Source organism: Phoenix dactylifera, unplaced genomic scaffold (genome assembly GCF_009389715.1).
Source record: "Phoenix dactylifera cultivar Barhee BC4 unplaced genomic scaffold, palm_55x_up_171113_PBpolish2nd_filt_p 000532F, whole genome shotgun sequence".
NCBI lineage: Eukaryota > Viridiplantae > Streptophyta > Magnoliopsida > Arecales > Arecaceae > Phoenix > Phoenix dactylifera.
The window spans coordinates 186,428-199,348 of NW_024067941.1; the positions used below are offsets into that span (position 1 = coordinate 186,428).

The window sequence follows — 12,921 nt, forward strand, 5'->3', positions numbered from 1 at the left end:
AATTATTTATCAAATAGATTGGATTCAGATTTAAATCTTGATCTAATTAATCCATTTTGATTAGTTTAACAATTGGATTGGATCATGACCCGACCTATTTAAGCCATTCCATTTAAAACCTGCTTGATGCATTTCTGTTATATTTAACTTGATTCGAATAACTTGTTTAATTTATTAAAAATTCATTTAACATGTTTAATTCATTTAACTTATCTTTACATATTTAATAAACAGATTATGCAGGTTGGGTCGAATTATCTATTTAATAAATATGTTAGGTTCAAATCTAAATTTTTGATATGTTTAACAAATAGATTAAATTCAGATTAATGAATTTTATCCAACCCGATTCGATCCAATTGCCCTCCTTCATCAAATAATTTTTTTAAAAAATAATATATTGTTATTAAGATACTATCATGCATAATTTTTTATAGAAAATAAAGTTACATATATAGTGCACATAAATTGCACATAACAAGAGCTAGTTGTAACAACATTATTATGATCATCTAGGCATCCTTTTAATATTTCTCCCTTGCCATAGCAATGTCTCTATGATAGTTCTCCTTTGTGCCATATTACTCTAAAGAAATTCTATACTTATTGTACCAAAAAACAAATGCTACACTTCCATCTTCTTCTATTTTAAAGATTGTAAAATAAAAAAATAAAAAATTGTCTACTACTATAGAAATTGGTAATAGATAACAACTATCTTGAAAAAAACACATTTCATGACTACTTTTCTAACATTTTCAGAAAATAAAAACTAGAAACTTAGTAATTTTTCTAAACTTTATCTATTGTTTACACATAGGAGATATCGCCCCATTAGCAAATCATTAGACTAGGTACAACTAGTAGACAATATTTATCCAACCAACTAGGTGGTCAAAAAGGAAGTATCACTTGTTTCAAAATATCCAAAGAATTTAAAATTTAGTAAATTAGATCAAATTACAATAATAGCTGCAGTTTACTGTTCATTGTTTCGAAATATGGCTTCATGACGATCATTATACATTGAATTTGAAACTAAAACTCCGATTTTACTATCTTTACATCAAGTAAGCTTTTCCATGGCTAATAACTTATATAAGACCTATTTGGTTCACAGAAAGAATTTTTCTCTCTAAAATATTTTTTTTCTAAAAAGTTGATATTTAGATATATAATGCATAGAAAAGTAATTTTTGTATATTTGGTTAACCATGAGAAAGTAGCACATTCTAGAATGGCTTATGTTTGATTGAGTATCTACATTTCTAAAAAAATATTGTAAAATACTTATTATACTCTTAATAAAGAAAAATATCTTATCCTATTCTATCTAGAAGTTTAAGAGTATTTTTGGAGAAAAAAAACCTCTAATTCTTAGCCGGTGAGAATTAAATTTTTTTACATCTTTTATATTTTTTTCATAAAATATAAAAAATTTATTTTCACAAAAAAATATCTTTTTATTTTTTTAAAAAAACTCCAACTAAATATAAATTGTTTCTCCAATCTTTTGTTGACCATATACTCTTTTTTTTTTTTCCTCTGAACCAAACGAATCGATAGTCCTAAGACTCAGTAAATCTCCATGAGCCTCGCTAGGGTTCAAGCAGAGCATGTCGTTTTATTTATGGCAAGCGGGGGAGCAATAAGATTCGTGACAAACGACGGAGGCTAGGCAATCCAAAACCTCTTTAAAATCCTCTCGCCGCCTCCTTCATTTCCCCCTCGAACATCCACCTAAAACCCTAAATCCCCGCCACACCCCATCACCATGTCGACGCCCCCGACGATCTCCTCCACCTCCCCCACCTCCGAGAAGAAGCATAAGAAGAAGAAGAAGGACAAGAAGTCCTCCGCGGCCGCTAACGGCGACGACGACTCCCCCATCTCCCGCGCCGCCGACGCCATCGATGACGATCCATTCCAGAAGGACTACCTCATCAAGCCACAGTCGTTCACCCCCTCGATCGACACGTCCAAGTGGCCGATCCTCCTCAAGAACTACGACCGCCTCAACGTCCGCACCGGCCACTACACCCCACTCCCCGCCGGCCACTCCCCTTTGAAACGCCCCCTCCCCGACTACCTCCGCTACGGAATCATCAACCTCGATAAGCCCTCCAACCCCTCCTCCCACGAGGTGGTCGCCTGGATCAAGCGCATCCTCCGCGCCGAGAAGACCGGCCACAGCGGCACCCTCGACCCCAAGGTTACCGGCAACCTCATCGTCTGCATCGACCGCGCCACACGCCTGGTCAAGTCCCAGCAGGGCGCGGGCAAGGAGTACGTCTGCATCGCCCGCCTCCACTCCGCCGTCCCCGATGTCGCCAAGGTCGCCCGCGCGCTCGAGACCCTCACCGGCGCTGTTTTCCAGCGCCCGCCGCTCATCTCCGCCGTCAAGCGCCAGCTCCGCATACGGACCATCTATGAAAGCAAGCTCCTTGAGTACGATCCTGACAAGCATCTCGTGGTTTTCTGGATTTCGTGCGAGGCTGGCACCTATGTTCGGACTCTCTGCGTTCATCTGGGCTTGATCCTTGGTGTCGGAGGGCACATGCAGGAGCTGCGGCGGGTCCGGTCCGGGATCCTCGGAGAGAGGGATAACATGGTAACCATGCATGACGTTCTGGACGCCCAGTGGGTGTATGACAATTTTAAGGATGAGAGCTATCTGAGGCGGGCGGTGATGCCGCTAGAGGTTTTGCTCACGAGTTACAAGAGGTTGGTGGTGAAGGACTCCGCTGTCAATGCTATCTGTTATGGCGCGAAGCTGATGATTCCCGGGCTGCTGAGGTTTGAGAATGATATCGAGGTTGGGGAGGAGGTCGTGCTGATGACTACGAAAGGGGAGGCGGTTGCGCTTGGGATTGCAGAGATGACGACTGCTGTGATGGCGACCTGCGATCATGGATCGGTGGCGAGGATTAAGAGAGTGGTGATGGATCGAGACACTTACCCAAGGAAGTGGGGGCTGGGGCCGAGGGCATTGATGAAAAAGAAGATGGTTGCGCAAGGGCTGCTGGATAAGCATGGGAAGCCAAATGAGAAGACACCGGCAGAGTGGGTTAGAAATGTGGTGCTGCCGACTGGAGGGGACACAATGATTGCAGGCCTTGCAGCAGTGCCAGAGTCAGTGGCACCAAAAGAGGGGGCTGCAGTTGAAGAAGGGAAGGAAGAGAAGAAAAAGAAGAAGAAGCACAGGGATGGGAATGATGGCGATGAAGGGCGGAAGCGTAAATTGGAGGAAGGAGGTGAAAGCCCTGCTGCTAAGAAAGTTAAGGTTGAAGAAATTCAGGATGCTATGGTTGAGGATGAAGGGAAGAAGATGAAGAAGGTGAAGGAGGAGGTTGAGGAAGTGTTGGTTGAAGAGGAGAAGAGCGAGAAGAAGAAAAAGAAGAAGAAGAAAGACAAGGAGAAAGGAGAATTGGTATTGTCTGATGAGGAGAAGGCAGTGGAAAAGAAAAAGAAGAAGAAAAGCAGTAAGGATAAGAGTGAACTAGGATCATCTGATGAGGAGAAGGATGGGGAGGAGAAAAAGAAGAAAAAGAAGAAGAGTAAAGAAGGTGATGATGGTGGGGAACATGAATTACATAGCAGCATAGGAGATGACAACGGAGAAGTAGTGAAAAGTGAGAAGAAGAAGGAGAAGAAAAAGAAGCATCGGGATGCAGAGGGCACAGCATGAGTGGATGAGGTGAGTCTTTGGGATGTCATCTTCAAGCAACAAAGTTGGTTGACCTTTCACATATTGATGCAGTTGAGTGGTAAAATTCATGCAGAACTCTTACTCATTTTTAGCTCTGCATATGTGGCTGCAATGAGGCTAGCCTGATGCTATGGCTCGTAGGTTTTATTTACTGTTTTTTTGTCTTCCTTTTTCTGGAAATGATGATGTATCAGAGAGGCTTCTTTTGCTTATTATGCAATAACGATTTATATAGACATAATTATGTCGTTTTGTATTAGTTGTGGTAAAATGTTATATTCTGCATCCTCTTGATATTTATATCTACAATTTGGATGCTCTTTGTTTGGTTACTGTTATTTAGTTCATGATTTGCATCCGCTCAGGTATAATTCTGCATCACACAAGGAAAATATTAATCGACAGTCATCATATCGGTTTCCTTTCTATGCTCCTGAATTTCATCTCTGCTTTCACTTTTACATATTGTAGTAAATGAAACATTATGACCCTGAATTTCAGAATTCTAAATCTTTACTATTTATAATCACCGTACATCTCTAGTCAAGACTATATTCTAGACTCCCCTGTTATGCCAATCTGCACAATTGTTTGGGCATTCCTTAGTAGCTCTTTTTTGCATTCAGTTGCATATTTCGATCTATAACTGCAAGGAAAGGTTTATTCTGGGTTTTGCATGCACACACAAGTTACTGTCATATCACTAATAAAAGCAAACCTCTAAACATAGAATGAGAACTTGTCGAAGTGTAAAATATTGTTGGATTTCATGATCACTGATAGGTGTGACGTTTGTTCAATCATTTGATGTTGAGAAGCTTGAATAGGTTTAATAAGCCTGCTCTCTCTCTCTCTCTGTCTCTCTCTCTTCCCCCCTCTCTTGTTAAAGTGGTCAACTTTTATGATGTCTAAAATTACTTGGAAATGTTCTGTTGGTTCTGCAACATGATTTGCCACTCTTTTGCTTTTTGTTTAAGATTTTATGTTGAAGTCAGCCTTTTTTTAATGTTTATCTATGATTGAATGAGCTGATACTGATTGGTCAAAATGCATGTATCCTTTGAGCTGTCCTATTGATCTATAGATAGAACATGGGCTTACATGCCAGAATTATTAACTAGAAAATTAAGGACCTTGCATTTGCTACAAGGTTTAATACCTGTTTGAGCTTCTCTGTTTTGACAACTGTAAAAAACATTAATTTCAAATTTACATTGTTTCTGTAAGTTAAAGTGAACCGCATGACATGTTACTGAGGACAGACATTAATAATACCCTCATATATATAAACATTAACAAACACTGCCCTAAATCTTACTTTCAGTAATACATCTTATTTAGGTGGCCTGCTATCTGTGGAGATAATATTTGAAGTTATATAGACAAGTAGCATCTGAGGCAAAACCATGACTTTACTTGGTGAGAAGGTGTTTTGAGGGGCGGGGGTTGCAAGAGAGGGAACAATGTTTGTTAAAATCTTGCAAATTAAATTTACCACCTAAATTAATGTAATACAAAAACATTTTACCATTAAATTTTTGATATTCACAAAAAAAATTTAGAACTCTATTCATTAAATAAAATTGCCACCATCTGGTCCCAAATCCAATTGCACAATCTATTTTAATGGTACAGTTTTCTGATAACATACCTTTTAATAATAATTTTATGTCAACATATGTGCAGAAAACTAAAAGGGGGATCATGATGTTGTTGCCCTTTTTTGCTATTTCAGACCCCTTGTAGTTTCTTTTCTCTTGACAAACACTAATAGGTCTTAATAATTGACTTGGTGGACAAAAAAGACTGAGTATTCGTTAAGCAGATTGCTTTTATCCTTTTCTTCTTTAAATGACAATAATACCCTTAAATTTGGTTCCTATTGCAAGACCCATCATTCCAGTTCTGTAATATCTTCATCCATCAACAACCGTTCTCTATTATTTGTCCTCAATGCCCCTCTGTGTGACCTTGCTAGAAGACTATCTCTTGTTCCACCATTAAACCAAGAGCCAAATCATCCCCTTTGCCTCTTCGTAAACGCTGTGTTATTACAAAAAAAACTAACAAGAACAATTGGAGTTCTAGTTCTTATTCTATAAATCAGCAACATTCATTTTGAGGGAATTAAAGTGCTTTATTCTTTTTATTGCTTGCTCTGATTCCTTGGGAAAAGGAAACTGGATTAATCCAGAATTAATTGGTTTCTTTAGAGTAGGCAGAATTGAACTGATATGAAACATGATCTTCTCTCTCTCTTCTCTCTCTCTCTCTCTCTCTCTCTCTATATATATATATATATCTCCCAGGAAAAGGGTAAAAGAAAAACTATTTGATATTTCCTAGTTAATAACTCATCAACTTGGAGATCAAGCTTGTATTTTACACACTGTATAGGCTTTAGAGAATGGCTTCCTCTCCTGACAATTGCCATCTAAATTTCCTCCCTTCAAATTATGAACAGACTAAGCTTGTTGTTTTCCAACATTCATAAAATGGTTCTGGTAGTGAAATAATGAGGCTGACTTTAGTGTTGAGTTCCTGTTTGAAGTTTAACATTTTGATATGCTACCAATAGAGGGGGTGGTGGATGGTTTGGAAAAGGGGGCCAAGACGGTTTGAGAGGTTTGGAACTGTACTCTTTGGACTTTAGGTTGATGTCATGGCTGGAGGGGAACTGCTAACATGGCATTGAGCATGAGAATGAAGACATTTCAAGGTGTTTCTGCAAGAAACAGAGGCAAGAAGGATTTGATATGAGACGCCGACAAAATATAACTTAATGTCTAATGGTTTTCGGAATGCTGGAGTCATGATGATAGTAAATGGGTTTGAGATTGATCTAAGTAGTCTGAAACTGCAGGTGTGGTTTCTGTTTTAGCACTCTTCATTGAGCCAGCCACTTCCTTCTTCAGCTATTCAATTTGATGCTAAGTTCATGTGGGTACATATAAGCTTGAGGGGTTCTTCTTTAAAGAAAAGAAAAAAAAAATCATTGATGAGGACAAACACCCATGGTGAGGGAATACTGCATGTTATTAAAACACAACTCACAGATCAAGATTGGTAGGACAATTTTGTCTACTCAATAAAAATTAATGATTTAATTATCTATCTCAAGAGAAAAGGACTGATTGGGTTTGGATAGAAAAAAAAGGAATACAGTGTCAAAATCTAGATAGAAAATTATATGCGAAAGGAACAAAAAAGTTATAAGTGATGAATAATATAATACAGTATGATACTTCTCAAATTGTTGCTAATTTTATAATCTTGATTCACTGGAACTCCTATCAAATGCAAATGGTCGAGGACTTAGAGCTGCATCACTAAGAAAGTTATGAAAATAAATAATGTGAATATCGGGTTAATGAAATAGGAATTAAATATAACTGGAAGCAAATGATTTTTTGTATTAATCAAGTAAGATTGCTAATAAAAAATTGAAGAGTTTTCTTGTGTACAATATGCTTTCTTAACAGAAATAACATAACCTTGACTAGCAAGAACATTAAAGAAAATTAAGGGAGAAAAAAGAGAAAAAGAATCAAAAGCAGCACTAAGCCACTAGTATTTTTCTCCTTGTTGAAACCTATAGTTGATGTGTACTGTGAAGTCAGAGTATACAGACCAGCACCATGAGTGTCGTCCTAGACTCATTGTCACAACAACTCTCAAAATCTATCAGCTGTTGTTTATAGTCTCAGTTAAATCAGAAGTTTATGGTTGCAATTTGGTATTAGAAAACAGTTTTGGGTAGGATTTACGATATCCTTGTCTTCCATCATAAGGAACCTGGTGGTTGCAAATTCTTTGTGTGCAGTTTGATGAATGGATCCCATGTCATGAGATATATGGTTGTTTAATATCACATGATATAATTGACTACTTTATTCTCATAAAAATAACCTTGGTAAGTGGTAGCCTTAGGAAAATAAGAAGTTTTGCGAACTCAAAAATATAAAGATGCTGTGAGCAATTGAACTATAACCTCTTATATATTTAATTGAAACTCCTGACTGTCTTGCATCCATGAGGCTCTGGATGGCACGTCTTTATTGTCATGTGCTATTCCCGTCCTTTGACTTTGCCAATGCTAGGATCAGCTGGCTACCTTTATATCAATTTTGGGTGAATTGGGATCCCCCGGGCCGCCTTCCTCCCTGGATAGCATATTTATAAGTCACTAGTTTTGGGATATGATCGCTACTAAATAGTTAACTCACTCCTTCCCTGCTTGCTAAAGTTTATTGGGTTCAGACTTGAAGAGGGACCATTTTCTAAGTACTGTTTTTTTTTCAGTAATTCAGTCCTTTCCCTTTAACGTGCTTCAGATGTTTAAACCACTTCCCATTTGTATGCGGAAACTGGATAATCACAGTTGTTCTGGGGCATGAGCAGAATGGAGACCAATAAAATTTTTAGCTTTTCTGCAAAGAAATACCTGACTTTTGTCTTGTGCCCTTTCTGCAAATTCGGGAAAGATTACCACAATCACCATTAAAGTTTACAAAACCACTTCCATGCAGTTCATATTTTTTCAAAACAACTAACTGGCTTTTAATTGTCTTCTGCCTTTTCTGCAAATTCAAGGAAGATTACCACAATCACCATTGAAGTTTACACAGAACCAGTTCCATGCTGTTCTCATATTCTCAAAACAACCACCTCTCATAGACAGCCAGTTTGCAGCGCTTTCACTGTATTCGTACTACTTGTTCCCATATAAGAACTGTTCCATTCCATATGGTCTTACCCTTAAACAGAAAAATGACTGTGTGATCTAATATACTATCTTTGGCCTATGCTCTTATATACATGCCTCTAAAGTAGAACATAATTGAATCCAAATAATAGATCGCCTTGTGTGCAAATGTATTTATCATCATATTGCAGCTCTGGACCATTAAGCACCAAAAGATTATATGAAGGCATGCAAAAGATCAAAGAAAACTAATCTGAACAAGATACTGGCATGGTGGATATGGATACATGAACAATGGACTATGCAATTGAATCCTAGATCGGTTTATGCGGTTCAGTATCTTTTTTCCATAAATTGTATTATGGCCTATTTGTTGATACTGAAAACAGTTGATTGTTCATATTTTATCTTGATTTTCCAAATAATTCAACAATTGCCTGGAGTTGGAAGTTTACCAAATTAAATGTTGTAATTTTGGTAACTGGACATAGGATTTAGTGGGTCCTTAGGATCTAATGGGTTCTTTATATACCTGTCACCGCTTCATCCTTTTAAGTTAATATTATTAGAGGTTTTATTTGTGTATGTTCAGTGCATATGTTAATTTCCATTGAGTTGTTGAACCAGTGGTCATATTGCTTGTAGGATTGTTATTACATCTGAGGTTCTGTAGTTTCTAGCTTTGTTTATCCTTTTTCTCTTGTAATACTGAAACCAACAAGCACTTCTATATTAATTCTAAGCTTGTTAACATAATTTTAAAACCTTGACTTCATCGAATCTTGCCTGGCCTTTTGTTGTTTTCTTGCATTCTCGGGAATCAATTTTGTTGTCAAGATCGCCTATTTGAATATGCACTTATTTTATTTAGCATTCACATAATTGACACAATACTCTTATTGATAGAACTTGTGGATCGAAACAAATTTCTGAATTTCAATGCTGTATATGTTTTAAATTTCTTTTGCCTCTTTGAGCTAGAGTGCAGCAGAAAACTTATCATTCCTTACGCTAACTCCCGTTATTTCTCCTGCTCTTTTTCGTGACCCTTTCTTTTGAGAATCAAATCTTTGTGTGTTCTATGGAAGCATTTAGCTGCTTTGGGATTTTATGTTTGTTTAGTTATGTGGCGATTATGTTTTGTTGGACATGTTGGATGCGGACTTCATAAGGGCAGTGAGATATTTTGCTTTATTTCCTGGAGAAAGAGGAGATATTTAACATTTCAGTGAATGATGAAATTTTGAGGACAAATAGGAAGAAGTTAACTTGATGAAAAAATTTAGTGTTGCAAGGCTGTGAGCTTAGTTCCATGGCAAGTGGGTCAGGTGTTAATAAATTATGAAGTTGGAAGCACTTAGAGATGAAGGTTGGGAGTTGTTTCTACAGTTGCACTAAGATATGAACTTGAAAGGATTGATAGGTCTCCCTGATGGAGAGTGATACTTTATTAAATTCGCATTTATCTATTTTGGAAATAAGAAATATGAAGAAAATGGAAAAAATAAGAAGGAAAGAGAGGATAAAAATGATAGTGTTCATATCTTGGTAGTTTGGATTGCAGGTGAGTTTCTCTCCCATTGTTAAACAGACTAACGAGGTCTGTAATTTTTTAAGACATTCAATAGAAGCTAACCGCAAATAAAAGGGGGTACTGTTCATGTCTTTTACCCTAATTTTTGCCATGTCATCATGTAGAGGCATACTGTGTGTCGGTTTGATACTGTACCATACCAATTCATATCATATTGGGAAGATATTGGTAGATACATACATATGTAAATATGCATGTACGTACTACAAATATATGTGTGTGCGCGCGCGCGCATGTAATGGTGAAGATTTTTTTTTTTTTTGTTTTTTCGGTGGTGGTTGGTTTCAGGGGATTATTAAAACTAAGCTTAATAGACAGAGATCTACTTGTTTATGAGCTTTTAGAGAGGTGAAAAAATTACTGAAAATGTATGTTTTCTGCCATTAAGGATGGTTGTGCCTTCTCCTTTTGTATGACTACATTAATCCCGTGGTGCCATTTAAAAAAAAAATGTTGGACACTGTAGTCACCAATTTCTTTTAAAAAAATGTAACATGGAATCTCTGTTACACTACCCGGACACTCAGTTTTTGCCAAAATACCTGCACCCCAATACTTAGAGATGGGTACAGTTATGGTATTATGGGTCCTTATAGTGAATTTCTTGAAGATTTGGGATATGGAGATTACCCTGCATGATATAAATTGAACTCATAGATATAGAATCTAAGGTCTATATTCTACGATCAAAGACTAAGGGAGCCATTTATTTGTCTTGGTCTGTTAAAATTTCTGTGTCACAACCGTAAAAATGGTTTGGTGACATCTATTAAATAACATATTGAAGCACTTGTACTCATTTCTTTATATTTATCTGGTGTTTTTTAGGTAGGTAGCCTAAAGGTATCTAAGACATAATTAAAATTGCAATATATTAGAGGTGGATGGATTTGTTCAGTTTTATCCATCTAAACATGGATTAATAAAATGACATGGAAACTTTAGTAGTGCTACATTGTTGTATTGAAGGGAGATCATGTGGGAGGGATGATGGTGTATGTATAGAGCTTTATGAGCTGCGTCGGTAGCAATAGGGGCTAGAAACATAACTTCTTACATAATAAATTTTTTCTTCTTTGTTAGCCGTAACATTTTGCATAGTTAGAATTAAGATGCGTCTCAAATGGACATAATTGGGCAGTGGTTAACTTCAATGGGAACTTGCTGCTACAGCTTGCAGAATTTTTTTATTCATAAAAAAATTCAAAGCTTGTCCTGCGAGAGACAGGCCAAGCTTGAAGACTAAGGAAAAGATGGCTTCTGTGATTTGTTAAAGCAGTCTATTTATGGTTATTTATAGGCATTCATGAGCAATCTCATGCATATTGTGAACTTTTACAGGGCAGACAAGTCTTAGGAAATTAAATCTCATGCTTCTAAATTTTTATCTATGATCATAATGTATTCAGAAAATTACCCACAGACTACCCATCAACCCGTAGATGATGAAGAACCTAGCAACTTTACTCCTTAACCATAGATCAAATATAACACCTACCAAGCTTTTCTGAAATCATTTGCTATTACCTCATACACATGCCAATCGATTAAACATTTTGAATAAATTCTGATCAAATTCTTTATTAGAGGAATTAGAGCTAGTAAACATTTTGAGTAGAAATTATCGATTTAGAGGAGCCAATGTTCGATGCAGCTCCTTGCAATACATACATACATATAGGATCAAATCAATCTTGAGACAGTGCTATACCAGGATGCTGCCATTAGAGTTTAACTGCTTAAAAGAAAGACATGCTTCCAGAGATCTTTGATCTGTCTACAATATAAGAGCAAGTGAAAGTTGTCCTTGATCCTCATGCATGCAGTCGAACCAAGACAACCATCAGAAGAGAGTATGGTAACCAACAAAGTGCTTATTATTCTGAGCAGAAAAAAAATGCATGCTGCTTCTCCTTTCACTTTTACTTGTCACAATGGCTTTCATTTTTGTCACCTTTGAAGGAAAGTTTGAGAAACATCAATGGCGTTGAGAAAGGTTTTCAAGCTCTAACTCATTGTTTGTGACCAAGATTAGCATCTATGTATATGCAATTCAGTATTGGCGCTCAATGATTCCCTTCCCCCTCCTTTTTTTTTGTCAAAAAATTTTAAGGTCATGGATAGCATTGAAGTTATTGGCTTGATGGGTTTTGCAATATTTTATTGTTTATGTAATTGCCTTTCTTTCCTCTTGCAGGAAGAACTGAGTTAGAATCTTGGAAATAGGGAAACTTATTTGTTGCCTGACACGGACACGCACTACTAAGTATCTTGCTGAATGCTAGCAAGTGACCCACGCTAGCTGAAAAAAACAGCATGAAGGTGGTGATAAGCAGAAGCTATGATTGTATTGAAGTTATTTTTTCCCTGGCAAAGATGTGTTTACAGTTAAAACTCTTTTTCTTTATTTACCTTGGTTGACAGCTAAAACTTTTTTTTAACCTTGGTCGAGGAGAGTGTTGGAATCTTCGTTTCTATATTGCTTTTGCTGTGTTATTCTTATTGGAGCTGAGAAAGGAAAGAAAATGTTGACGAAGATTATCAGCATTGATGAGGAAAAACAAATAAATTTGGCAGAAGCTATATTTTCATTTTATGCCATTTGATTTGGGTTTATGGTATAAAAAAAAAGAGTTAAGTAATTTATAGTGTATATATTATAAGTAGAAAAGGTTAAATATGTGTGCATATAAAATGATATAAGTGAATATAAAATGATATTTATGGTGTGATCACTTTGCAGTGGTTAACTACCAATCAAGGAACACATAATTGTGTCAATGATATTTCCATGCAATTTCAGTTCTTCAAACTCATTAAACCCTTCGAAAACGCATGCAGGCCTTTTTCATTCGTGGGTATCTTTAAATAAAGAACTCCAGGTTTCTTAATGGTCGGGTGAGGAAGAAAAGA

At 36.8% G+C, this 12,921-nt stretch overlaps 1 protein-coding gene across 2 annotated transcripts; it reads left to right on the forward strand.

Annotated features, from left to right (window-relative positions):
- The first annotated feature begins 1,580 nt into the window (after nucleotides 1-1,580).
- LOC103723257 (H/ACA ribonucleoprotein complex subunit 4-like) lies at nucleotides 1,581-12,604 on the forward strand. 2 transcript variants are annotated; one of them, XR_005508523.1, is made up of 2 exons: nucleotides 1,581-3,759; nucleotides 12,206-12,483. XR_005508523.1 is itself a non-coding variant. In XM_039119346.1 (2 exons), exon 1 carries the CDS (start codon nucleotides 1,775-1,777, stop codon nucleotides 3,686-3,688), a length of 1,914 nt encoding a protein of 637 aa, XP_038975274.1. In that variant the 5' UTR covers nucleotides 1,582-1,774; the 3' UTR covers nucleotides 3,689-3,697; nucleotides 12,206-12,604. The 2 variants fall into 2 exon arrangements, 1 of the variants encoding a protein (XP_038975274.1); XM_039119346.1 differs by having other exon boundaries at nucleotides 1,582-3,697; nucleotides 12,206-12,604.
- Nucleotides 12,605-12,921: the final 317 nt, after the last annotated feature.

Excerpts from the sequence above, each read along its gene's own strand:
- LOC103723257 (XM_039119346.1), top strand. The coding sequence starts at position 1,775 with ATGTCGACGCCCCCGACGATCTCCTCCACCTCCCCCACCTCCGAGAAG.